The sequence below is a fragment of the Atta cephalotes genome (genome assembly GCF_000143395.1).
Source record: "Atta cephalotes unplaced genomic scaffold scaffold00020, whole genome shotgun sequence".
NCBI lineage: Eukaryota > Metazoa > Arthropoda > Insecta > Hymenoptera > Formicidae > Atta > Atta cephalotes.
Window position 1 is genome coordinate 3,621,216 of NW_012130084.1, and position 27,777 is coordinate 3,648,992.

The following is a 27,777-nucleotide window of genomic DNA, read 5'->3' on the forward strand; positions in this document are numbered from 1 at the left end:
CCGGATCATCGTGTGTTGGTGTATACGCGCGCATCGCGACGAAGCAATATAAAAAATTCACTTGTTTTGCTCATCAGTTATCATTCATCGGCAATCATTCCTGCGGCTACAAATACAGGATCGTTTTTTCGCAATTTGATGCGACTTTGGGAAAGAAGGTGAGAATCCAGGGAATGGCGTGTCGCGCAGTGAGCATCCTTCCGGCGAGCATCCTTCCGGTCCAGAGTAAAAGCGGCGGCAACAGCCAGCTGATCGCTGCACACTGCAGCAGCTGAGTAGAAAACACGGCAAACGCCCACCATATTGCATAAAGACAACCGGCTCAGCAAAGATGTTCGTCTGCGGCCAATTGCCCGCCAAGCTCACACATGTGAATCAATTGTATCGATTTGTAAAATACGCCGGTGAGTGTTAGTTATCTCAGCGAATACTCTTCTTTTCTATCCTTTTTCTTGTTCTGATTCATGCCTATCCAGGATATTAAAAGAACGCTCTTGTTTCTCCGCTTGTTTTACGTTTTTTCGTCATTTTCTTTTTTTTTCTGTACTCTGGTTGTGTAACCTTCCGAGCGATAATTGTACGGTTTGGATCAACGGAACTGTGTTTACAATCTCTCTCTGCCATGCGACTTATCTGATCTGAAATAGACAGCGAATAACCTAACCTGGAGACACTTTCTTTTAGTTTTGTGAAATTGTATTATGTTACATTATTAATAACTTGAAATGTAAAGATATTTTCGCATCTTTTGAGAAAATTGTAATAAATATTTTTTTTTATAAATCTTTTTCATATTCTTAATTTTAAAATATAATACATCTTTTGTATTATATCTAGTATTTCATTGTATCATTTGTATTATTGTGCTACTATTTTTTACTAGTAAAGTGATGTTATCTTTTTGAATCAGAGAACATCTTTTTATTGACTAAAAGTAGCTAGCTGGACAGTAATATGAATAATGCAGTAAAAAATGTTACATATAAAATATATTATCAAATATATTATCAAGAATTTTTTGAGAACAATATTTCTTGTTTATAATACCTGTTGATAACTTACAAAAACATTACAGGAATTGTAAATATTAATAACTTACGCCACAATAGCGATGCAAGCAATAAAAAGCTACATAAGCCACTAGGTACCACTATTAAGCCAGAGGAATGTATGTCTGAATCTAAATATCTTAAGTCACAAAAAACAATTCCTGTTTGTGAAACTGGAGCGCCTTGTCCTGTACCGCAAGAAAGATGTAAACCAAATAACAAACTGATTCAACCGAACAAAAAAGGCTCAGATTTTAGAAAAAATGGAAAATATCAATTTAGCTACTGGCACTTAGTTGCTGCTTTAATTGTGACAGGAGTTGCATACAAGGTATTACAATGTATGACAATTTTTATTTGATTAAGAATACTGATTAATTCAATTTTTTTATTGTAACGTTTTTAACAGATATCTTCATCTTTTTTGAAAGATGACAAAACAGATCAACAGAAAAACCAAAGTAAACGTAAGTTAAATAAAAAATTGTATGTTGGAATAATAGAAATATTACTATTTACACATACTATTTCTACTTTTAGAAAAAAAAGAAGGAAGAAGGCAATTGAGATCTAAAAACAAAGTAAAAGTTCCAGCAGATTCCAAATTAATCCCCAAAGAAGTTCCTTATCTATTAATAGGTGGAGGAACAGCTGCATTTTCAGCATTTAGATCAATTAAATCTAGAGATCCCAAAGCTAAGGTATGGAGTATATTCATAGATTTTCTTTTTTTTATTTGTGCACATAAGAATTTTCTTCCAGGTTTTAGTTATAGCACAAGAGGAAGAATTCCCATATATGAGGCCACCGTTATCTAAAGAACTTTGGTATAATACAGATAGAGATACAACTGCACAATTACGTTTTAATCAATGGAATGGAACTCAGAGAAGGTAAATTTTGCTCAGTTTAAACATACAATAAATAGTGTTCTTACAATTATCTTTTTACTTGCATACAGAATGTTTATATTTATTTTATAGTATATTCTATGAGCCACGAGAATTTTACTCAAATGTTACTAATCTTATCGAATCAGATAAGGGTGGAGTTGCTGTAGCCATGGGTTGGAAAGTAACAAAAATCGATGTTATAAATAAAACTGTGACTCTCGAAAATAGTTATGAAATAAATTACAATAAATGCCTTATTGCAACTGGTAAATTTTGTTCCAAATTGTTATCAGACAAACAAAATCAAAATTTAAAATTAAATTTTCTATATGTAATTGTATTTGCAGGTGCATCGCCTAAAAATCTGCCGATATTCGAATCCGCTGAGGACAATATAAAAGATAAGGTTACAACGTTCAGAACGAAAGATAATTTTCTAGATTTAGAAGAAAATGTTTCTAATCCTAAATGCAAGAATGTTGTCGTTATCGGTGGTGGATTTCTCGGTTCGGAACTCGCTTGCGCACTTGCTAGGAGTTGTAAGTTTTTTATTCATTGTCAAAATATTTGTGAATAATTTATAATGAAAAAAATTTATATTTTATTGTAGATAAATCTAAAAATATTTTCCAAATTTATAAAGAAAAATTTATAATGGCACAAGTATTACCAGAATATTTAAGTGAATGGACCACGAAAAAAGCTGAAGCAGAAGGTGTTCACACCATATCTAACACAGAAGTTCAAGATTATAAATACAAAAATGGTCGATTGTCCCTTGTCCTCACTGGTGATCAGACTGTATGTTTATGTATTCAAGAGTAATTTTATATATAATTATATAACTTTATGTAATTAATTAAGTACTTCGATTTATATTGAAATTTTTTTTGTGATAAAAAAAGATTGATGCTGATCAAGTGGTAGTAGCAGTAGGTGTTCAACCAAATACAGATTTGGCAACAAGTTCCAATTTAGAGATAGACTCCAAAATAGGAGGATTTCTCGTTAACGCTGAATTAGAGGCGAGAAGCAATCTTTGGGTTGCTGGAGACGCCGCATGTTTCTATGACGTTAAACTTGGTAGAAGAAGAGTCGAACATCATGATCATGCAGTTACCTCTGGAAGATTAGCAGGTGAAAATATGACCGGCGCAGGTAATTCAATAAAATCAAAGATATTTTTAAAATAATGCATTTATGAAAATATGGATTCGTAAATTTCTCTGTACAGGTAAACCTTATCTGCATCAATCAATGTTTTGGTCAGATTTAGGACCTGATGTAGGATATGAAGCGATAGGTATTGTAGATTCATCTTTGCCAACTGTTGGAGTTTTTGCAAAAACGACAGGAGGAAATGCGATATCAGTTAATAATCTTAGCGATGTAAATAATCCTTACAGTGAAACATGATATATTGAATTATAAAAGTATTTTTCGGGACTATTTTTTTTTCTAGGAACAAAAAACAAATTCTGAAATCTCGCAATCTAATGAAAAATCGGAATCATCAATATCACAAATTGTAAAAAATAATAATACAGAAGATAATACAGAAGAAAAGAAAGAAGATAAAGTAAAACCAGAACAATCTACGAAATACAAAGATTTTGAGAAGGGTGTTATTTTCTATCTACGAGATGATGCTGTAGTAGGCATAGTTCTGTGGAATATCTTCAATCGAATGTCGCTTGCCAGACGGGTAAATTTATCAGCATTAATCTGTTTTATATTTATATTATAACTCCTTTCAAATATTCCTGATTTATTCGGATATAATCAACACATTATATAATTTAACATTATATAATTTAAATAGAAATAATTTTTATATTATTTCAGGTTCTTGCAGGAAACACGAAGTATGACGATTTAAATGAAGTAGCAAAACTTTTTACAATCCATGAAGATTGATTGTTTAATTAACAAATAAAAGAGTGAATGACAATATTGAGAGATTATTGTACCGTAAAAAGGTATCTGATTTCTGTGTTTGAGGTATTATCATTGGAAAATCTGCAAGCGAGATAACTCGTATATCGTTTGATTTCGCAGGTATGCGAATTATGCGAGTACCAGAGTAAATGTTATGTTGTATACATTTGAAGATTTCTAAATACAATCTATACACAAAATGTTTTCATATATGTGCAAAGTGTACATACATCCATTATAGCTAATGAAAATTGAAAGCATTTATAGGAAATAGAAAAACTATTAATTACGATAATTGTTATTTGTTATATACATACATTTTACTGGTGTTTAATTATTTCATGTAGAATCCTTAAGATATTTTCTTTTGCATGAATGTGTAATTTGTTTTTTCGACAATGTTGAATGATACACATCTTTTTTTCGTGTTTTTTAAATTAACAAGTTGGTGAGATATATATAAAAAATCTATATTTCATCTTCCGAATTTAAATTTTTAGTCATTGCGGGTAAAATCCGATTTCTATATCGTTGACCTAAATTATCCATATACGTAATATAATTATGACAGCGATACTCGTCCAATACCTGTATAAAAATGCATTTAGCAAATTATCTAATTATCTAATTATCTAATTATCTATATTAAAAGAAAATAACTCTAATACATTTCATGTATATACCATGCATTCCGGCCACATTTTTCGGTTCGTTAAATCCTGCAATAGCTCTTCCTGGCAGAATTGCAAGAGTGATACAGAATAATACACCATATAATCGGATGGGTACAAAATGCATATTGCAAAAAAATGAACGATTTCGCTCCATGGAAGGATTCCCCAGAAGCATTGCGACAATATTCTATTGAATATCATCCACCAATTGACACCGAAGACATCCTTTTCGTTTGAAAATCAAAACATATTTTTAGGTAACCAAATTTTCTTAATTACAAAATTTACCTTTAATCCATATTTAATATTTGGAAGCTCGATGTTAACCATAGTTTCTAAAACTTGCATAAAAGTAAACTGCGAACTAGTGCCTTCGTTATTTTTTTCATCGATAACTTTACCCAATTTCGGCCAAAGAAGCAATGTTGATGGAAATTGAATTATTTGCATAATAAAAGTCTTGCATCTATAATCAATTGCTAATTAGCATATTTGATAATATGTTGATATAATAGCATCTGGTCAATGATGAAAAGAAAATATTGAGACGGGTTGATGATAATAAAGAAACATTGACTCGATGAGAACTAAGTTTTCAATCTGAGACCTGCCAATGATGATATATGATTTGCTTGAGTTAATCACTATTGATTGCTTTGAAATGCTTGTTCGATCAATTTTTTGTGATTAAAATATCGCAAAAAAATGATTGAACAAGAACTATATATGCCACTATACGTAATCAACCGGAAATTAAACAAAGCTATCAAAAAATTAATTCGCGGTCAGCTGAGGCTCCAATTTTTTATATTAATTTACTTTCTCCAATAATAAATTAAATATTTAAAAATAATATATATATCGAGTTACTTATCCACATCTCCATCACAGATAATGAACACTGTTGCCAAGAACCAATCAAAACCTTCGAATCTGTTTGGTTTATTGTACTGTATAAATATGTAGGCAGAATGAATGAATTGTTTCAAATTCTTCTGACTGTCATTATTGTTCTTTAAAATCTCTCGTTGTTCAGCATAATTCAAAACAATGTTAATAGCATGTATATCTTCCGGAAGCCAATAATCTGTATCGTATGTTATATTCTCCTGCCATTCAAACTGCTCTACCCATTCCGCAGTTGGAATAGCTTTGTGCATTTGATTTAACAAATTCGTCATCATGGAATTCTAAAATAAAAATTATTTTTCTAATTTCTGTTATTAAATAGTAATATTAAATTTATCTTTGTAAAATTACCTTAATTGGATATCGCGAAGCTTTATGAACCGCTCTAACTTGTGAAACCCAACTAATATCTAGCAATCCGGGCCTTTCCTCCTGCAGCATATCGTTCAGCTCTGAATCGCATTCCATTTCTCGGTAATCCATCATATCTGCGTATATTCTGGGAGGTGGAAACTCCGAAAAAAGCTCATATTCCTCAAATGATATCACATATTGGTTTTTTTTATATGTCATGTAATATGATTTTAATAAAATATCATTTCGTATGAAACTGCATTCATCAATTATGTATTCCTTTCGCAGTTCTGTCTTATCACCATCATCAATATCATCCTCTGTCTTATAATAAGTGTCATCGTCGCTTTGTTCTTTGCGAACTTCAAGGAAAATTGTGCTACTTTTCTGAATATCTAATAGCGCTTCCTAAAAAATTGTATTATTATATACAAATATACTAGCTGCAAATATACTGCTATTTCATCGCATATAATGTATTACCTGGAAATTTAACAAATTTAATAAATAAACACAAACGTCTAAATTCCAAATTATAGTATTCAACGATAGAAGAGCTAAATAATGATAAATTGAATCCTCATCTATTGCAGCCTGCAGTAATTCAAACAAATTCGAAGGATAATCCTTTTCCTTATCATTATTCGATTCGCTATCATTGACCATAAACGCGGCAAAACCTGTTAATGGATGTATATATCCATTATATATTAAGAATATGTAAAATAAAAAATATAAATAGTTAAGTTTCGTACAATTAAAATTAAGGGAAAATAATGTGAGAATATGTAGAAATTCGTCAACATTTTCTCTATCCCAAGGATCATAAAAAAATCTGGGATCCTTTGCGTTCGTGCAGGTTTGCGACAATAAAGTTGATAGAACATGAGATCCGAGATTTGCGAGCACATTGTAGCCCAGATCAAAATAACCAGCCGATGAAATGAAGCTGACTATGTCAATAGAACTCCAGATTACTCTTAAAGGAGCGATTAATCCGCGAATCAGTTCTTCGAATATTAACTTCTCATTGACGAGCGCTTGCAATCCGAATGGTATTGATACCATTTTTAATAAAACTTTTTTAACAGCACTGTAATATAATTTTAGAGATTATATATATGATTGCAAGCAGATTTTCAGAAATAAAATCTATTTTCCTATAAATCTACCTATCAAGTTGTTGAATTTTATTTTCGTTTTCAACACTGCATTTGTTTATTCTTTTGTAAAAATTAGCAACGGCTGGATAGAACTGCATCTCAATCTGTTCTTGCGCGGCCTCGTAAACATCATAAATATCGAATAATTTTTCTATTAGATTAAACGAACTTAGGATACATTTTATATCCATTATAGAAAACGGTTGTTTCAATAAATTCGACATACATTGCATTACGATTGCAACTGGGCACTTTGATGAGATATTTTCAAAATTTGTTGAATGCTCTTTACAATTTGTAGTCAAAAATGCCGGCCCATCTACCGTATCTATCATGTGAGAAATAATGTTTAACGTATGTGGCCAAATCTTTATATTATTTTCAGAAAGAGATGCCAAGCGACATAATGTGGCATGATAAAAGTCAATGTTGTATAGTACATCCGAAACATCGAGCATATTTTGAAGAGCGTTACAGGAAGCATTATACACTCCACTCGGAGCGTCTGCTGCTAACTTATTTAAAGAGTTCAATAATTCTATTAAGAAATCAGCCACATCAAATGGCGTTTTTAATGAACTCTCCACGAGCAACTTTCTACCCGCTTCATAGCTGCAGAGCTGCGAGACAAAGGTCAAACAATGCAGATAAGTTGCAGTTTCTATCGTATTACCAGGAATACATAGCTCATTGTTTTCATCCATAATAGAGATGGACAAGGAACAAGGTGTTTCTGCCACACCGTTCTTAACGCATTCAATAACATTTTGCAGAAACGTCGGAGACTTTGCTAGAATAACGATGAAAGTTTTCCTGGTAGAGAGACTATGAAGCCACCTTTTGCTCCATTTGGCTTGCGGCTCTAATACCGAGATAATATTTAGCATGTTTAAAGTTTTAGGTTGCAACGAGTTGCCAAAGCTGTGTGTACTGAGAAATACTATAAATTGCTCTATAACTTCTTCTACAGTCTTGTCGCTGAGCCTAGTGTTTTTCAACATTTCTTCTTGATAGCGAACTATCAGATGCATTATGTAAAACAGTTTCTCATGCAGGAAAAACTTGAAATTAATTCCAGAGATTAAAGTAGGCAGAGTCTCGCGCAATTTCTGCGAATGATATTGCGCATTGAATGCGTTTAATAAATTGTTGTAAGTATGGTTTAATTGTGAACAATTCAGCAACCTTGCATGTACCTGCATGCTGGCATCGAATATAGCTCTGTTATCATCTGTGAGACCATCCAGCAACGTCTTTTGGAAAACATCCCACTGAGAACTATTATTTATGTTGGATAATTCGATCTTTAATAAAATTTCATAACCAGCCAGTCTCACGTGGACTGGCTTGTCACGACTAATTTTGTCAATAATGCAGTTATATTCTTCTGCATTTTTTTGCGGAGAAGTCCAGTCGTCTGCTACGAGATCGCTGGCGAAGGAATGTGATGATTGCGATTGCGACTGTGATGCCGCGGATGAAGGCTTTACCACTATGTATTGCTCGGTGATTACCTTCTTCATAGAATTCAACAAAGCAATCATATCCTTCGAATGTGAGAGCTTGTAAGCGATATCGCTAGGCACCTGCTCCTTGTCTATAGCGCTTTGTATAATTTTTCCGAACTCCTTTTTCAAGCATTTTTTTAGCCATTTGTGAAGATCCGGTGGTACACCTTTATCCATACTTTTTTACTTAAATTAATATTATATGAGTACAACTAATTAAAAAGTGTGCAACAAAAGGCACATGTCTACAACAAGCTTTAGTGTCTACAACTTTGACATTCGTTGTCATAGCAACTGGAGGTGTACACATACGAATCATATATGACATATCATTTGTGAATAATCGAGTGACGCGATACAATGAAATTTTTTATAACAAAATTGTACAAGATCGTTATACAGATTTATAGATATCATATATCAATTGTACTGTGTAGAGTAGTGCTAGGATTTAGTTGCACATTTCGGCTGATTTTTAGCTTGGTTCCTGCCCCCTTATTTCACCAATCTGTGCACAGCCTAAATGCCAATCGATCTTAGATAACAAGTTGAAAATCGGCTGAAATGTGCAATTAAACCTCAGCACTGGTATAGATTTGAGTATTATATGTATAACGCCATTACGTAATTCAGTTAACGTGCAGGTACTATAATATTCGGAGACTTGGAGCGTAATGCGTTCATTCCGCCTTGCAAAGAACAGACTCCTATGACACTGCATTTTACCAGAAATTCTGCAAACTATTAGAAAATATATTACAATTAAATATCTCTTCACAATTTTCTTTTATATATGATTTACTTGCCAGTGCATTGTTTTGATTATGCGGTCCAATAATCACAACGACACTGCTTTTATTATTTGTTAACGGTTTTGCATGTGGCCCGAGTGTGTCAATATGAGTTTGAGATAATTGCACACTTGTAAATGGAATGTTAATACTACCGAGAACAGCACCCCTCTCGAATCTGTTAAAAACAGATTAGTTTAGGAAATAAATCCTTTGAACAAAATTTTGTTATTACAATTTGAAAATAAATACTTACTGTATATTACTACGTACATCAACCACTATGACTTTATTTGGTGAATTGTTGTAAAGATTTAAAAAGTCTTCCACACTTATTCTTGGCATCTTTTCGGTTCCTGCTTCGGGTTCAATCCAGTTTGCATCCTACAAATTAATTAGAATTTTATAATATGCAGATAATCAATTACAACAATACTGTACCTTTGCTGTATTGTACTGGTGTTTTCTGTATGTAATACTAGCAGGTGTGTTTTGATACATTGTCATGGAATCTTTAACGCATAATTCTATGTCAATTTCGGGTAAATCAGAGAACAGGAGAATACACTCATTGAAACCTGACATTAATAAGGAATCTCGCAGTTGTTTCAATATCGCTAATCCAACTAAGAGAGGAAACGACGAGTCTCCCAGCAATAGTTTATCCCATAGATGCAATATTTTATGCAATGGAAATACGTCTAAAATATTAGTCATTTTTAAATTTTTATATCAACAATTAATAATATGTATTGAAAAAATATTAATAGCAAAATTTACGTGAAAACATCGTTAGAAACCATGGTATGGCAAAAAGTTCCGGTACAAAATTTATAGACTTCAGATGATTCGCTAATTGGGGATCATGGAATGCAATAATTTGAGAAAATTTGCCCAGATATTCCTGTATCACTGCTGAATTATCTTTTAGAAAGAATTTGTGGAGATATTTCGGTATGAAAGTTGATAGACACGCAAAAGCTCGAGCTAAAAGCAATTGCGCAAAACATTAACTTGTAACAGGAAAACATATTTTTTATAATTAAAGGAATAAAATGGATCCTATTAAAGTTTTTTGTTATTACAAATATAGTTTTAAAAGCTTAAAAAATTTTCAACTATAAAAAAATTGTAACAAAACAAAATCACGAAAAATAAGATGTGAAATATAAAATTATTTCAAATCATTACACTATTTAAAAATTAGAAAAATATCTTAGAGTCATTAGGATTTTATGTTCCAGTTACAGATAAAGAAACAAAAATATGCATTGAATAATGATACCTTCATTATTAAAATTTAGATAAAGAAACGGAGCTGTAAGCGAATCGAGCCCTTGCCAATAGACATAATGTGGATTATTCCTGACCCACGCCTTTAGCAATCTTTGCAATCGTTCATGTCCAGCACCAGATGACAGTAATTCACTATATTGATGGCATCTCGGTATGTCTACTTCTATCTGAAATTATTATATATCTATCTGAAATCAAATTATTAGCAAAATTTATATGTTGAGTACCATATTATAATATGCAATTATATACCTGCCGATCAGTATGAGTGGGCGTTTCCTTATCAATCATGTCATAACGCTTTTGTATATCGCCAGTGACACCAAGCAAAGCCGCCCATACGGCACCTCTAACTGGAGGCGGTATATCTTTATGTGCTTCCTCGATAATTGCCTCCTGAGTGAGCGGATAAGCTTGTAAAAGTCTGTCGAATAGGACAAGCCTATAAAACTGATATTCTGTATCACGCTCCCTTATGATTAATGGCAACTGAGATGCGGCATTCGTCAGATCTTCTTGTGCCTGAACTCGCATTCTGTAATGTAAAATTTTTATAACAGTTCGTAATATTAAGATATATAGGATGAGAGATAAAAATGAACTGACTGGTTTGTTAACCAAGGATAGTTTGCTATGTATGGGATATGAGCTAAACGCTGGCGAAGAGTCTCCATAGGAACTTTTACGACCCTTACATCGAGTAGACTAGCAGTATCTCTCTGACCAAACATTTGACCAAGTAATATGACCAAGCTGAAATAAAAATTTCAAATATTTGATATAATCGCACTGAACAATATAATTATATGAATGATTATTTTATATATTTGAAAATTACTTTGGAATAGATAAGATAGGTGGTCTTGATCTAATGAGACTCTGCTTTTTTAGATCTACAGTAATATCTCCACCGGCCAATTGCCATAGATAATACAACTCATCCATTTTTCTAACAATAACATTCTTATAGAGATTTTCTTCCTTTTCTTGTGTATTTCTTATTAAATGTTCCGCAAATATTGGCAACTCCAGTAAATCCTCTGGAGTTTTACGCTTAGTAGAATGAATTTGCAGACACGAATCTACAAATTCCTTTAGCTCTCTTGGTAATTTCTATATGATACAAAAATGTTACAATATATATAATATTATAATGTAAAGATTATAATATTATACATAATAGATAAATCCATACTTCATAAATATGGAAACAATTGTTTTCTCTGGCAAGACGTTCAAATATGCTAGTGTCACACAATATTAAGCTCAGAACTCTCCTCAAACACTGGGATAATTTTATACCAGGCCAGATAGGTTGTCCTAATAATTGCTCCGCTATAATCATTCCCAGAGACCAAGAGTCTATTTTAACACCACTCGGACTAGGATTTAGAAATACCTCTGGTGCTGTGTATTTTGGAGAACTGAGAAAAGAAAATTTATTTATAATTTTATAACAAATATATATATATATATATATTACATATAAAACCATTAATATTTATATTAGTAAAAAGAAATATTTGAAAAAATACCCAATTGGGAAAGATACATTCTTTCCTCCATCTGTCATGTAATACAATCCGTAATTGTATAACTGGACATCACCATTTTTCTTAATCAATATATTATCTGGACTCAAGTGTCTATGTACGAGATCTAGTTCGTTCATACATCGTAATGCTAAGAGACTCTGAAAGGATATCTTGATGATTTCTTTTGTACTTAAATCATGTCTAGTGCTTAATGGATTTCCACTGTACTCCGTAACAACCACAATTCTCTCTGTAAATATATAAAAATAATTTATACAGTCTCAATGGAAAATAAATTTATTTGCATTGTCAGGACTCACCATGTTTGCTTCTAATTATGTCAAGATAGGGAGAGAGATGAGGATGGTAGATAGTCTTTAGAAATTGCGCCTTTCCGTAGATAGTTATGGAATTCGGGGTGAGTGGTAGACCGTTGCTGCCGCATACTTCCACTGGATGGCTTTGCGCAAAAAAAGTCATGCCACCCAAACATCGCTCCTCGTTCTCCAATAGTGCAGGACACATGATGTTTGTGAAATTCCATAAATCTCTCTCAGATTATACGAACTGACTCCGCCGTTTGGATTCGGATTTTCTGTTACACATCATTATTATCGTTTTCTGCATTTCTTATGATATATGCCCGATGTCTTATTATCGTTTACAACAGCTGTTACTCAACCACAGACTTTCATGAGACTGCCGATCTCGCTTCTCTGTTTGAAGACAGCACTGGACAGCGCCATATTTGTGTTCATTCACTCTCACATGTATAAATCACACAGTAATCAAGGAGCATTTACTTATGGCAATTTATGGGTGCCTTCCATTTACAAATGACTGAAGTGACACAAGTCAACAAAAGTCTCTCTGGCACTACAATTGACAATATAAGTATAGTGCAGTGCGGAAGTCACCTAAAATCTGGTAACCCTTCCGATCACTCCGATCAATTTTTAAGTTTTAATTAGTCTGACAGACGCTTCTAAGAAGCGTCAGTGAAGGATTCACATCAAATACAAACTTGTCAAAGTTTGAAGAAATATTGAAGGACAACGAATCGGCGATTCTGATTACACAGCCAATTCGTTTTCGATGAATTTGGATTAACGTATAAGTAATAATACATATTCTTGTTCGATATAATAAATATATATTCTTGTCGCGATATCTTATTACTCATACTTGTTGGGCACGGTTATAATTTCTGCTCCATTTCCAAGCTACTCTCACAACTTATGAATATTAATCATTATTTTTCAACTTTTTTATTGTTTTTAGATTTGTTATATTTTGTTGTTATAATTAAAAGCACGCATTATTTATGAATAAAATAATAATAATTGTGTGTGTGTATGTGTGTGTGTGTGTGTGTGTGTGTGTGTGTGTGTGTGTGTGTGTGTGTGTGTGTGTATTAAAATAATGCAAGTTTGAAAATACTGTGTTGACTTTAATTAGAAAAAAAAAAAAAATCAAATTTGCATTCCATAAAGGAAAATACAATTACAATTACAATTATTAATTTGAATTTAAAATCATTGTAGTATTTTATCAAAATAGATTTATTCATATAATTTTTTTTTTTTAGTAGAATCTCGTCAGATTATTTCACTGGGACATTTATAATGTCTTCAGTCCAGCGTGCATTTGCTCACAAATTAAGCAAACAACATGCTGCTGATGTAAGGCGGCAAATTGCTACTTCTACTTCCTATTCCCGTGATTTATCCAAAAGTGGTAGCAGTATATCAGGATTTTCTTCTACAGTAAGCATACAGTTTTCTTTGGAAAACTAAAACGTGAAAATATTATAACTAATTTTGAAATAAATTATTTAATCATTAAGTAAAATATTTAACCATTATGTAGATGTCATTATGCGAGGTATTAGAACCACTTGATTATGAAGAATTCTTAGGACAACACCAGTCAGTGCTAGATCGTGATCCTTTAAAACCAATACTAGATTTTCCCCCAGGAGATGTTGAATTAAGAGTTGTAAAGAGGAAAATTCGAACAGAGGAGTCAGTAGTACCACATGAATCAATGTAAGAATAAATAATTGAAGCGTTATCAATTATTATATATTATTTAAAATTTGTGTATACAGTAAATGTATAATAATACAGTAAATGTAAAATAAATGTGATAAAATCTATTCTTTATTTTAATTATTTGGCTTTCAGAGATACCGTATCACCTTATGTGAAAAGATGCATTGAAAGTTTTACTTCAGACTGGATCATAATACATCGCAAATATAAAGGGAGAATTTCACCTATTGCCAGAGACAGATTACTTCAGGATACACCTAGACAAGATTTTGAGGTATTTAGTTAGAGATAATGAATTAGTGTGATGTGAGCAGGAATAAAAGTAAATTTATCTCAATTAGGTAGATCAAGAAGATGCAAATGGCTGTGTATCACCGAACGAAGAGGATGATTTATCCAATTCCGGAGATACTCCAAGAGGATCTTGGGCAAGTTTGGATTTGCGACATTCACAACATGATCCTCTTCTGCCGACTTTATTAGATCGCGTTTGCCTTGAAACAATTGATCAAATGAACGAACAAAAAAGACTGGAAGATCGACAGGTAGAATTGTAAAGTGGCAAGTCCTTGTAGGTTTTATTTTGATTAAATATTTATTTTTCAGGAAGCCTTATTTCCTCTTTATGCTCCTCCAACTTCTCCTGATGATGAATGGCAAGAAATTAATGTTGCTCCAGAACCTACAGAGCCTTTTGCTCATAAAATTCTCGTAAAATGTCTGCAATTAAAATTAGAACTAGAAGTAGAGCCAATATTCGCGAGCCTTGCATTGTACGATGCCAGAGAAAAGAAAAAAGTACGATATCTTTTTTTAAGATTAAAATTATAATTTCAAGATCGCATGCTAATTACAAATTGTTAATTACACATTGTTGTTCAGGTATCGGAGAATTTCTACGTCGATATGAATTCAGAGGGGTTAAAAAGAATGCTTGGAGGACACATTGCTTATAGCGATGCAAGTACTTTAGCCAGAAGTTGTGTTTTGAGCATCAGCAAACCCAGTCCTGATTTGTTTCTTGTCGTACGGCTAGAAAAAGTACTGCAAGGTGATATATCGGAATGTGCCGAACCATATTTACGTGAAGATAAAAATAAAGATAAAGTAAGAAAATAAGAAGAGATAATAATGATTCAAAATAATAATTTTTTTATACATTATTGTTTTATTCTTTTTCTTAGGTTAGAGCTGCCGCTGCCGCTGCATGTGAACGCCTTGGTCGTTATAGAATGCCTCTCGCATGGACTGCAATTCATCTGTCTGGTGTAATTGGTGGTGGTGGTGACACGGACAGCACTGGCAGCGCTGGATCCTTAGACAGAAAATCAGGAGGTCTGGAACAGTGGCGAAAGAAAGTGGAACCACCGACGCGACGAGGTTCGCTAGAAAGACGGAGTTCAGACAAAAGACGCAGTTGGTCACCAGACGATTTTGCCAATTGTCTCGATAACTTTAGGTTTGTATAATACTCCATTTTTTACAATGAGCTTTTATGACCAAAGTAACATCTTGATATTCTTACAGGCCTATTACTTTAACAGTTTCGAGCTTTTTCAAACAGGAAAGCGAACGACTTCGCGATGAAGATCTTTATAAACTTTTGGTTGAATTACGAAGACCTGGATCTAACTTAAAACGATTAAAATGTTTACCAGGGATATTGAAATTGGATCTCAGTCCCAGACCTGAAGAGCTGCCGAGGTGTCTCGATCCTGATCTTAGAAGATTAATTCCATATCCGGATGAAAAGAGTCGACCTGTTAAGGAAATACTCGAGTTTCCAAGCGAAGTTGTTTCGCCAGATTTAACATATCGTAATCTCCTTTATCTTTATCCTAAGGTGTATATCAAATAAAATTGTATGATCAATTATTTTTTATTAATTACACGATATTAGAATTATATTCTGTTATTCGTAGGAAGCAAACTTTAGTTCTAGAACTGGCTCAGCTCGCAATATTGCTGTAAGAATTCAGCTTATGGGAGGTGAGCAAGAAGCCGACGCGCTCACAGCTATCTTTGGTAGATCATCATGTCCCGAGATGACGCACGAATATTTCACTTCCGTGTCATATCATAACAAGAATCCAAACTTTTATGATGAAATCAAGATGAGGTTACCCGCAGATTTAAGTGCGAAACATCACTTATTGTTCACTTTTTATCACATTAGTTGTCAGAAGAAAGTGGAACAACCAAATGTCGAAACAGCAGTCGCATATACAGTAAATTTTAATCAATAATTAATAAAACTAGTAGATCAATAATTTGATTGATGTATTGAATATATAAAACTATTTATAGTGGCTACCGCTTTTAAGAGATGGTCATCTCCAATCAGGCGAATTCAGTTTGCCTGCTATGCTGGATCCACCACCTGCAAATTATTCCTATATTGCTCCTGATGTTCTTTTACCAGGCACTCGATGGGTAGATGCTCACCGAGGAGTCTTCACTATCATATTGGAGCCCGTTTCCAGCGTTCATCCGCAAGACAAATATATCGACAGGTAATAATACATTATCTTTTATTCTTGTAAAGTGAATTAAAGAAATGTAATAATTTCCATATTACAGATTTTTATCGTTGTGTGGATTTTTGGAAACCGGTCAAGTTCCGCCTCGTATAGGCGAAGCGGGCATGGAATCAGAATTGAAATCGGCGCTCCTCGAATTAGCGCGCGCCTCGCATTCTGCTTTGGTACGATCTCTTCCTCAATTACTGGATCAATTACTGTGTCTTCTGGTGCGACCGCCAACCTTACCGTCTCAATCATTGAACGTCGCCGCTATCATTTTTGAGGCTTTAGGACTGCTTGTGCGAAATATCACTAATTTACCGGACGGTCAACTGGACGCACATGGAAGACATGCCCTTTTGGCCACTTACATAGCATATCAATGCTCTCTACCGAGCATGACTCACATTGGGAGCGTTGCACGAGCACAGAGCAATCCTGATTTACCCTTGGAAGATCTGGAAATGGAGATCCATTCACGAGGATTGGACAGAACTGCATCGATGCGGCAAGAATCTCCCTCAATCAACAGTCATCCCACCAGAAGACTTCTACATGAGGAACTTGCTTTGCATTGGGTTGTATCCACCGGTCAGGCACGCGAGCTGGCGATAACTCATTCTTGGTTCTTCTTAGAGTTGATAATGCGTTCGATGGTCGTGACTCTGTCCGAAATGGGATCCTTAGAGGCATTGCGAAAATTAAGATTTTCACCACAGTTTTGTGACGACGTCGCTACACTCACCGCCGCGTTAACATCCGAGGTAATGTCTCGTTGCGGCAAGGAAATCCGCGTGGCATCTAATTTAATATCGAGTCTTGGCAATTTTTTGTCTGACTTGTTATCTGTAATGGACAGAGGATTTGTATTGTCACTCGTTCGCGCCGCCTGTTGTTCGCTGTCGGATGCGTCGATGCATATTCCTGATTCGGCAGCATTGTTCGCTCTGAAACTCGATCTCGTGAGAACGGTGTGCTCGCACGAGCACTACGTAGCATTGAATCTTCCCTTCGGCACTGGCTATACATCAGGATCCGCCCCAGCATCACCCAGTCCATCAACCGGCAGCTCAGGCAGTTTGATATCCACTCTCGTGCCCGGGGATAGAGCTCGCTTTTCGGAACTCAGTCAAGAATTCAGGCAGCAGCATTTTCTGGTCGGCATCGTTCTGTCCGATCTGGCAAATACCTTGGAGATACCAAATCCGATGCTACAAAATAAAGCTATCGGAACTGTTCGACATCTTATGAGTTGCCATGACGCTGATTCACGATATTCCGATCCTGCAGCGAAGGCCAGAGTCGCTGCGTTATATTTACCATTACTTAGTATCTTGATGGATGCTTTACCTCAGCTTTACCATTGGGACTCCAAAGATAAAAGCGTTTATCCGGATGAATCCGGATCAATCACGCAATCGGTAGCATTGGCCATTGCAGGCGGAGTATCGGCGGATACTGCGGGCAATCAGTGCCGCGTATCCTTGAGTTCCGAAGCTACTCGACATTTATTAATGTGTACCTTATGGGTGCTCAAGGGATTGGAGCGAACTGCTTTAGCACAATGGTGCTCCGAACTCAGTGCGAGACGCATATTGAGCTTACTGCAAGTATTGAATATAGCCACTGCAGCATTTGAGTACAAAGGCAAAAAAGCACTTAAAAGATTGCCACCTCAAGCAACGGCCACTAGTGATATTAGATCGCGATTGGAAGATGTGATTCTTGGTCAGGGAAGTGCTAGGAGCGAAATGATGTTGCGAAGAAAGGAGAGAGTTACCGGAGATAAATTGAGATGGCGCAAAGATCAAATGCCTTACAGGTATAAATATTATTTAAATTATAATTATAAATGAATATATTTATATAATATGAAGTTATAATTATATAAATATAATTGATTCTTCAAGATCTTGCGAACAACCGGAGGGAAGAGCTGTGGAACAAGACGCCCATATAGAAGGAGCCTTAGCGGCTGAGGCTTCTCTTGTCGTATTAGATACTTTAGAATCTGTAGTTCAAGCTGATGGCGGTGGAGGTATTCACAAATTCTTTATTTCATTATAATTAAATATGACAAGGAAAGATAAATTACATGTTCAAAATTATGTAGGTGCAGTTGTTGGTGCAGTATTGAAAGTGTTATTAAGAGCCCTGGCTAGAAATCAAAGTACATTGGTTCTTCAACACATGTTCAATACACAGCGAGCTCTAGTCTTCAAGTATCATAGTGCATTGTTCGATGAGGAAAGCGAGCGCTGTGGGGATTTGTGTTTAACGCTGCTCACTCGGTGCAGCTCGCCTTTAAGCGCTATTAGAAGTCACGCAGCTGCGAGTTTGTATTTACTGATGCGACAAAATTTCGAAATTGGGAATGTAAGCTGTCATGAGTTATCATATTGTATTGGTAGTCTATGAAGCATTATTTTAATCTTACATTTTTCACAGAATTTTGCGCGCGTCAAGATGCAAGTCACAACATCGTTATCCGCTCTTGTTGGGAGAGGAAGAGCTCCTAGCGAAGGAGCGTTACGTAGAGCCTTGAAAACAGTGTTGGTATATGCTGAGAGAGATACAGAGCTTGCAGACACGAGTTTTCCTGAACAAGTGAAGGATCTACTATTCAATCTTCATATGATTCTCTCTGATACTGTTAAGATGAAGGAATTCCAAGAGGATCCTGAAATGCTCTTGGATCTAATGTATAGGTAAGATTTTTGAATCTTTATTAATGATAATAATTTAATTTGTATTTTTAAAGCATAACGAGCTTTAAATTAAAGAATATATCTAAATTTTCTTTAGAATCGCCAAGGGTTATCAAGGATCACCTGATCTTCGTCTGACTTGGCTCGCAAACATGGCACAGCAGCACATGGAAAGGAAAAATCACACAGAAGCAGCAATGTGTTTAGTGCATAGTGCCGCTCTGGTAGCGGAATATCTTCATTTGTTAGAACCTGGTGGCGGTGGTCGGCCTGTAGGAGCCGTCGCTTTGAATGCTGTGACACCGAATGCTTTAGAAGAAAGTGCTGTCGGCGATGATGTATTAGCTAGGAGGGAAGAAGGACTTTGCTTAGGCCCTGATTTTTCAGAAAGTGGATTAGCAGGTTTATTAGAGCACGCGGCTAGCTCTTTTCATGCAGCTGGAATGTATGAAGCTATTCCTGACGTCTATAGGGTGTTGTTACCTATAGCAGAAGCTGCACACGACTACAAAAAATTAGCTAATATTCACGGGTAAGAAATTATTAGTATATGATAATATATTAGTATATGATATAATAATATATGATAGAGAAAATATCTTTGTATTTCAAATTTACATGATACTTTTTGGGGATTTTTTTTTTTTAGTAAACTTCACGAGGCATATACGCGTGTAGAACAATTGGCCGGCAAACGTGTCTTCGGAACATATTTTAGAGTTGGTTTCTACGGCGCCAGATTCGGTGATCTCGCCGGCGAAGAATTTGTTTACAAAGAACCCACCTTGACGAAACTCCCGGAGATATTCTCGAGACTCGAGAACTTTTATGCCGAAAGATTTGGCGCGGATAATATAGTTATAATAAAGGATTCAAATCCTGTGGATCCTAGCAAGCTGGAACCAGATAAAGCTTATGTACAGATCACTTATGTAGAACCGTATTTTGAAGCACACGAGCTTAGACACAGACCAACAGTTTTCCATCGAAATTTCAATATAAGTGAGTTGATTAAGATAAATATTTCATTTTGCTGTTACAAATAATTTTGAAATTATTTTTATGATGACTTTGTTTTTAGAACGATTTGTTTATGCGACACCTTTTACTCCTGGTGGCAAAGCACATGGCGAGTTACGCGAACAATGCAAACGGAAGACTATATTAACGGTGGCGACACATTTCCCGTATTTGAAAACCAGAATTCGAGTCGTAGCTCGAAAACAGATAGTCCTAAGTCCTATTGAAGTAGCAATTGAAGACATACAAAAGAAGACTGCCGAGGTATCGATTGCTCCTTGACGCTTTATTTTTAATTTTATAAATACATGTAATACATTTTTTGTATATATCTTAATTAGGTGGCCGCTGCGACTATTCAAGAACCACCCGATGCAAAGATGCTGCAAATGGTCCTTCAAGGTTGCATTGGGACGACGGTTAATCAAGGACCTGCTGAAGTAGCGGTCGTATTTCTTTCCGGTTTGCGCGAACAAAATGCGCAACCAAGCAGACTGCAACACAAGCTTCGTTTGTGTTTCAAAGATTTCCAAAAAAAATGTCTCGATGCTTTGCGGCGTAACAAGAATTTGATTGGTCCCGATCAGCGGGATTATCAGCGGGAACTGGAGAGAAATTATCAAAGATTAACTGAGAGATTGGCACCTCTCATTGCTTGGAGGTAAAAAATTTAATTAGAGACACGTTTTTTTTAAGTTTTTCATGTTAAAGAAATTTGTACTACATATAGCGGACCATCTTTAATTAATCAGCAAGCTGTACCATCAACTCCTCCACGCTGGTAAGGAAATGAAACACTGCCATAGAAGCTTACCAAAGACTACAGTATCCAATTATTACATTGTCATTTAGCATATAGAAAATTTTACTTATAATCACTATATATTGTGAAAAATATTCGTATGTTGAATCCTTGCTTTATAATTGAAAAATTATTCCAAATTATTTGTAAAGTAAATATCTATTTAGCCAGAAGATTAGTTATTAAGTGTTATGAATTATATTATTTATTTTAAGTTTGATAAAATTTCGACACACAATTTAAAATGACTACAAATATGGTACATATGTATGTTCATATATAATATATATAAATTCATATTGAATTATTCAAGCATCAAAGATCTTCAACCGTTATGAGCCTTTAATTCGTACATTGTTAGAATGTAACAACGAGTTTCCTTTACATGTAAATGAAGCTTATGGTTATGGACGAAATTAAAAGTAATGAATAATTTAACTGAAAATTAAGTTACAATAGTTACTTAAATGTAATGAAGGTATATTAAATTTATGAAAAATACATTAAATTTCATGTACAGATACACAAATATACTTTTCAGTTATAAATACATTACATTTAATGTAATATCATGAAATTTAATGTACTTATATGAATTTTTAACAGTGTATGTCTTATTGATTGTGTTCTCACATGTATGATCTAATAAATTTCTTATTGTTTATATTATTTATATTATGAATTTTATATACATGTTATGAATTATTAAATAAATTGTTTTTTGTTTATAAATAAGAATAGGATAAGAATAGTATTATAAAATTGCCAGATTTTGTTAATATTAAAAACTTAAACGATTTTATAAAACAAGGATTCAATGTAATTTTTTTATTACAGGGACTTAGATCAACATATTTCGGTCCGAGGCTAAATCCAATTTTGTTTTTTTCGTCCTTTACCGTAACTGTTACCGATTTCGATTCATTTCGATCTTTTTCGATTTCAGTTTTTGGTAATTACACACTTGTAACGATTATATTATCGTTATCATTAAAAAAAACCAAAAAAAGTGGGTACTCGGGCCATAACCGTAATCGGTTTTTCATTCCGAAATGTAATTTCCGAATCTCTGCTTTTTTTACAATTGAAATTTTATACTTATGAATACTTAAGTATTATAATACATTGTGACCGTCACATAGATTTAAATATGGCCGTACTGTATTTAGAATTTGTATTTTTTTATAATTGATAAACGTATTTGTATATATCAAGTAATTTTTCTCTATTTAGTATTTTTGTAAATTTTCTATTTACATACACATGTTTATTTATTAAATTCATTAAAAATGCAATGTTGTGTTAAATATTAAGTGCTTGCATGTATTACACAGTATAACACATTCCCTTCCGTGAAAAAATCAAAGAGATTCTGAAAGTAGATATAAAAAAAATATCCATGTCTCATTTTACCAGATCAAGTTAACATTTTTTATGCAGCCATTTATCGTATTTGATTCATATTGGCTTTTTACAATTGTTTTAAATTATATAATAATTTTTTAAAATAATAATTTTTTAAAATATTTGACATTTTTGCATGTGAAATTATGCAATGAACCCGATACAAAAAAAAATAACTGAGAATTTTTTTTTTTCATATATTTTTCATATATTTTCCAATTTTTGTATAATAATAATAATAATAATAATAATAATAATAATAATAATAATAATAATAATCTTTTCCTTTGAAGCGTTTCTCAATGATCGCTCTTGGTGAAAATGTTCACCATGTTCATCACTGAATTCACCCAAATTTAGAAAAAATCCAAATGATTGTGAAGAAAGTGTATTTTGAACATGTTAATTTTCATTGCATGAAAAACCGAAATTTAGTTAGCAACAATTTTTTTGTAATCGGCTTTTTTATTGCTCAGAAAATTTTCGATAACGGCTACCAAACCAGTAAGTCAGTACCGAGACACGGGTATGCTTTCCTAACATCTACTTTCAAAATCTCTTTGAATTTTTCATGGGAGGAAACCTGTGCTATACAGTATTATAAAAAGACATTTAATACTTAAAAAACGTTAACGACTTGATCTAGTAAAATGCCGAGATATGGATATTTTTTTTATATCTACTTTCAGAATCTCTTTGATTTTTTCATGGGAAGAAAAAAAATCGATTTTTGTCGTACTGTGTTATACATCTAATTGTAAACACGAAAACTCTATATATATATTTCCGTATTAATATATTAGGAAATTAATTTGTTATTATAATTTATATAATTTTTTCGTTGCTATCAATATTTATTTTATTACATCTCAGCAATATATACTCATTCATAAATATAAAATAATGATATTATAGATATGTTTTTTAGGCATTCATGCGCTGTAAGCTTCATTCTGTCTTCTTTCTATATATAATGAGCTATAAAGATAAAATAAAGTTTACAGTGCATAAAAGCGCCTAAAATGAATGCATCCTATATGATTATCTTTATATTTTGTAATATCCTAAGAAACAAATTTACTAAATCTTAATTCATATTTTTTTTCAACAATTATTTACAATAAGTAAATATTTACTAATAAAAATTATAGTTAACTCTTCTTGTACCAAATAAATATATATTTATATCTAATAAATATTTAATTAATATTACTTAAATTAATATTTATTAAAATTTAGTACATTTTTTCAGTGTACATATATTTTTTATTTTATGAATCGAGCGCCGAGTACTTTTATAAGGATGAAAGTAATTTCCTAAAGGATTAGATTATGGTAAATATCTTGATTAAAAATATTTCTCTACTCTATAATTCTTCGATTCTATTAAATATAGAATGATATATAATGCACTCGATTTATAAAACATAAATTTACAATAAGAAATAATTTTCGTATTTTGTATTATGTATAATGTGCACATAAATATGATGATAGGATATATGTATATATATATGTATATATATATATATATATATATATATATATATATATATATATATGAGATGACAATTTATAATCATATGTAAAATAAAAAAAGAATTTCAAAGAATTAAATCATAAATTTCATAAACAAACTGATGTAAGCAAACACAAAATAACAGTGTAAAAATCTTTTATTAATAAGAAAAAATAATATTTATATTAAAATAATATTTTTTTCTTAACAAGATTTTTACACACTGCTATCTTGTATTGGCTTATATCGGCTTGTTCTTGAAATTTATGATTTACATTCATAAGACGGAAACTGTTCATGCGTTCACAGAATCTGTGATCTTAATCTTTCATTTGCATTCTGGGTCTTTTTTGGCACAAGCGAAATTTCACTCTCAAATTTCTCCGAAATAAAGAAGGATAGGAATTCGATTCCGTCTCCTAAAATATCTTGTTAATAGTGGGATCTAATGGATAAGAGATGTTGAAAAATAATTTTGAATTTTTTAACATTTTTTAAAAGTCAAGAAGTAAAAAAAACTTGAATTGAATAAGAAAGAAGATCCAGATTATAAACGAAGGGAATAAAAATATGATCGCAGACAAAGGATTAAGTCTCGAATAAAATGCACGTTTGTATTTCTTGAATAATATTAGAAATATAGATAAATTTTGTATATAGTCAGTTTGTGTTTCAAAGGATAAGAGAGGAAGGAAGTAAGCGAATATCTATCTTCATTCAACAATAGACTTGTCAAATAATCTGTTTATGACAATCCTCTGGATTGTCTTCTTCTGCCTATTTATCATTCACTTCCTTCACTATCCATTTTTTCTCTCTTGTATCATGTTCATCTAACTACTTCATTTTATTGCTATTTAAATGATTAAATGAATTTTCGGATTATCAAGAATTACCTTTGCTTGTTGTCATCTTTGTTTTATTGAAAAGGAAAGATTTATGTAAATTAAATATATATTTCTCTCCTCTTCTCTTTTTTAATTTTTTCAGAAATTTAGATCAGCTAATCTAACAATAAGATTAACTCTATTATCGAGAATACACAAAGAAATTGATTTTTTGTATATATCTGAAATCGGAATTAATTCCCAAAAAATCTATTCTCTTCATCATTATTTCTTATTTTCAAAATGATCAAGTGTAACGATCGAGAATTGGTCTGAAAAAATGATGTTATTCGATCTGCTAAAATTCACGTGCGGAAATAGTAACGATATAGACATAAACGTGGATACATCGAATGTCTTGACTCAGAAGGAACCAGAAGGAGAGAAAAAGAAAGAAAGGAGAGGACTAAAGCAGACCGAATAAAACGTCTTAAAATGTCGTAACGGAGGCGAGAGAGGTATCCATATTGGAGGTTTCAGATAAAAGGTTTACCTTTGAACTCGGATGAGACTTCTCGAAGGATTTTCTCGAAGAAAACTTTGATCACGTTAAGAGATTTCCTTCGGGGTACCGACGAGACCGCGACGCGGAAAAATCCTGTCGAAGTATTCTCTCGCAATGCAGAGTCGTGCGAAGAGGAGGAGAGGAGGAAAGAGAGATACAAGGGAAAACGGCATTGACATTGCGAGAGCGAGGATAGTAACAGTGCAGGATGCTTACAAAAAGTTCGAAATTTTCCCCCATTTCGCGTTTCTCCGGTGGCAGCAGCGGTCCTGTTTATATTGTCCACAGTCCATTTAACTCTTGAATGCGCGGACGATTCTCCTCTATTTCTGGCCCATTTCGCACTCGCACTCCTGTTGCGTGCGTTCTGGCTTTCTCGCTTATTTGGTAATCTATTTTTTTTCTCCCTGCGACCACGACAAATTGCTGTGCTTTTTGTCACAGAAACTACTGTTAATCATTGTTATCCTTTCCCATCGACCTTTTTCCTTCGTCATACACAATAGATAGAACATTGATGCTCGTTCTTAAACCCACTTGGGCGTGTTCGAATTCCCATCCAGGATGTCATGGTTATCCTTTTTTAACATTTGGTAAGCAAGGATAGAAGTGATACTTGGTACTTGGATGGTACTTGGATGGGAATCTGAATGTCACCCTTTAGATAATTTATAATTCGATCAAATTCAAGATAAAATTCTATTTCTAATTTTATGTGTTACATGTCTTTACATTTAACCATATATCCCAGGGTTTGTATTTGTTCAAAACAAATGTTTAAAACATGTTTTAAACACTGTATTGTTTTAAACAAATTTTACATTTAAAACAAACATGTTTAAATCATGTTTTTTTAAAGGAAATGTTAACATAGATTTTAGGTGAATAATATCTATTAGAGTTAAAATCATGTTTTTCTTTAAAAAGAACAAAATATTGTTTTTTTTTTGTTGAAAATATGTTCTCAATGTTTTAAACATATTTTAAACAATATTTAAAAAAATTCTGTTTAAAACATGTTTTAAATAGTATCTACTTTTAAAAAGCTTGTTTAATACATTACATCTGATATTTGTAGGCCATTCTTATTTCAATTAATTTCAAAATCATCTTAAGTAAATTCTTAAGAATCTTAAGAACTTAAGATGCTAATTTGAAATACTCTTCAATTGCGGCCAACGTTCCTACTAACCTTTGATAGTCAAAATATATTTTTGGTCGGCGTTTTAATAATATTTCATTTATCAGTGATATAATTCGTACTCTAATGTACACTGTCTAGAAAATCTATAATATACGTAACATACATTACAGTTTTCAGAGCCGCGATCTGTTTCATGTTCACACTTAAGAATGTTGTCCCTGTTGTTTGTTAAATGTTAAACAAAGACAAATGATATTCATAAGTATTGTGAGCATGAACCGAACCGCGGTGTCCGTGATCCAATATTTTCAGATGATAATGTATCGAAATACTGCCATAAATAATAATTTATATATAAACAAAAATAAGTATATAGATATTATTCGTCTAAAATGTATTAAACATTTTCTTTAAAAAAACATGATTTAAACATTTGTTTTAAACACGTTTAAAATTTGTTTAAAGTTTGTTTAAAACAGTACAGCGTTTTAAATATTTGTTTTAAATACAAATATATTTTAAACATAACAATCCTGATTATATACTTATTTTTGTTTTTGATATGCTACGTTCAATATGCTCAATTTTAGAAAATTCATAGAATTTTTGTAAGAATAGATATACTTTTTACGAAAAAATACGAACTAGGCGTTAGCAGTCCGAAATGATACTTAAATTAGGTTTAACTTCCAAATAAATCCTCCATCTTGAGGATTAACACTAAATTTGAGTGTTATATATTTTCTCATAAAAGACATACACTTACGTACATACACTTTCATATGTATATATATATATATACATATGAATATATATATATATATGTATATATATGTATATGCAGAGTGTCTCATTTTAACTTTGCTAGTCAAATATCTTAAAACCTAGAAATTTTAAGTAAAAAAACTTTTAGGCAAAAAGATTATATAATCTAGAAAGGAATTAAATTCCCTAATAGCAAACTTACGTCAAAATAAGAACAAAATGACATAGTTTGGTTACAAGAATTATGATGAAATTAATTGCTCATAAAAAAAATTTTAAGATTATCGCCATTTTTATAAATGGAATTGTATAATTTTTCCACATAATATTGTTTTAA

General features: G+C 32.8%; 4 protein-coding genes across 4 annotated transcripts; 2 read left to right on the top strand and 2 right to left on the bottom strand.

Annotated features, from left to right (window-relative positions):
- Window positions 1-331: 331 nt before the first annotated feature.
- LOC105619280 (apoptosis-inducing factor 1, mitochondrial) lies at window positions 332-4,080 on the top strand. Its single transcript, XM_012200805.1, has 12 exons — window positions 332-404; window positions 1,076-1,380; window positions 1,459-1,516; window positions 1,590-1,750; window positions 1,812-1,942; window positions 2,033-2,208; window positions 2,290-2,481; window positions 2,553-2,743; window positions 2,848-3,100; window positions 3,177-3,331; window positions 3,405-3,647; window positions 3,788-4,080. Exons 1-12 carry the CDS (start codon window positions 332-334, stop codon window positions 3,857-3,859), a joined length of 2,010 nt encoding a protein of 669 aa, XP_012056195.1. The 3' UTR covers window positions 3,860-4,080.
- A 268-nt stretch (window positions 4,081-4,348) lies between these two features.
- LOC105619281 (protein broad-minded-like) lies at window positions 4,349-8,665 on the bottom strand. Its single transcript, XM_012200806.1, has 8 exons — window positions 6,990-8,665; window positions 6,573-6,910; window positions 6,301-6,497; window positions 5,815-6,225; window positions 5,425-5,744; window positions 4,843-5,020; window positions 4,564-4,779; window positions 4,349-4,468 (listed from the first exon to the last, which is right to left on the bottom strand). The coding sequence occupies exons 1-8, from the start codon at window positions 8,663-8,665 to the stop codon at window positions 4,349-4,351; spliced, it is 3,456 nt and encodes a 1,151-aa protein (XP_012056196.1).
- A 456-nt stretch (window positions 8,666-9,121) lies between these two features.
- Window positions 9,122-12,635, bottom strand: LOC105619282 (TBC domain-containing protein kinase-like protein). Its single transcript, XM_012200807.1, has 12 exons — window positions 12,431-12,635; window positions 12,111-12,360; window positions 11,771-11,999; window positions 11,414-11,688; window positions 11,182-11,328; window positions 10,828-11,110; window positions 10,565-10,742; window positions 10,060-10,266; window positions 9,721-9,980; window positions 9,536-9,663; window positions 9,295-9,457; window positions 9,122-9,229 (listed from the first exon to the last, which is right to left on the bottom strand). Exons 1-12 carry the CDS (start codon window positions 12,633-12,635, stop codon window positions 9,122-9,124), a joined length of 2,433 nt encoding a protein of 810 aa, XP_012056197.1.
- Window positions 12,636-13,735: 1,100 nt separating this feature from the next.
- LOC105619283 (dedicator of cytokinesis protein 7) lies at window positions 13,736-21,199 on the top strand. The gene is made up of 19 exons (XM_012200808.1): window positions 13,736-13,876; window positions 13,980-14,158; window positions 14,297-14,438; window positions 14,506-14,709; window positions 14,771-14,962; window positions 15,047-15,271; window positions 15,349-15,623; window positions 15,692-16,007; window positions 16,087-16,392; window positions 16,472-16,677; window positions 16,745-18,508; window positions 18,597-18,724; window positions 18,800-19,062; window positions 19,135-19,394; window positions 19,492-19,926; window positions 20,044-20,396; window positions 20,476-20,678; window positions 20,756-21,075; window positions 21,145-21,199. Exons 1-19 carry the CDS (start codon window positions 13,736-13,738, stop codon window positions 21,197-21,199), a joined length of 5,967 nt encoding a protein of 1,988 aa, XP_012056198.1.
- The last annotated feature ends 6,578 nt before the right edge of the window (window positions 21,200-27,777 follow it).

What these genes read in the sequence shown, in the direction of transcription:
- LOC105619281 (XM_012200806.1), bottom strand. Translation starts at nt 8,665, where the DNA reads ATGGATAAAGGTGTACCACCGGATCTTCACAAATGGCTAAAAAAATGC. An exon ending in ATTTTCCCTTAATTTTAATT is followed by an intron (nt 6,498 to 6,572) that starts GTACGAAACTTA and finishes ATCCATTAACAG; the next exon opens with GTTTTGCCGCGTTTATGGTC. An exon ending in AAATGTGGCCGGAATGCATG is followed by an intron (nt 4,469 to 4,563) that starts GTATATACATGA and finishes ATTTTTATACAG; the next exon opens with GTATTGGACGAGTATCGCTG.
- LOC105619282 (XM_012200807.1), bottom strand. Translation starts at nt 12,635, where the DNA reads ATGTGTCCTGCACTATTGGAGAACGAGGAGCGATGTTTGGGTGGCATG. An exon ending in CCTATCTTATCTATTCCAAA is followed by an intron (nt 11,329 to 11,413) that starts GTAATTTTCAAA and finishes TTTTTATTTCAG; the next exon opens with CTTGGTCATATTACTTGGTC. An exon ending in GTTTCTAACGATGTTTTCAC is followed by an intron (nt 9,981 to 10,059) that starts GTAAATTTTGCT and finishes CTAATATTTTAG; the next exon opens with ACGTATTTCCATTGCATAAA.
- LOC105619280 (XM_012200805.1), top strand. Translation starts at nt 332, where the DNA reads ATGTTCGTCTGCGGCCAATTGCCCGCCAAGCTCACACATGTGAATCAA. An exon ending in TCGATTTGTAAAATACGCCG is followed by an intron (nt 405 to 1,075) that starts GTGAGTGTTAGT and finishes AAAACATTACAG; the next exon opens with GAATTGTAAATATTAATAAC. An exon ending in TTGCGCACTTGCTAGGAGTT is followed by an intron (nt 2,482 to 2,552) that starts GTAAGTTTTTTA and finishes ATTTTATTGTAG; the next exon opens with ATAAATCTAAAAATATTTTC.
- LOC105619283 (XM_012200808.1), top strand. Translation starts at nt 13,736, where the DNA reads ATGTCTTCAGTCCAGCGTGCATTTGCTCACAAATTAAGCAAACAACAT. An exon ending in AAAATTTCGAAATTGGGAAT is followed by an intron (nt 19,063 to 19,134) that starts GTAAGCTGTCAT and finishes CATTTTTCACAG; the next exon opens with AATTTTGCGCGCGTCAAGAT. An exon ending in CTCTTGGATCTAATGTATAG is followed by an intron (nt 19,395 to 19,491) that starts GTAAGATTTTTG and finishes AATTTTCTTTAG; the next exon opens with AATCGCCAAGGGTTATCAAG.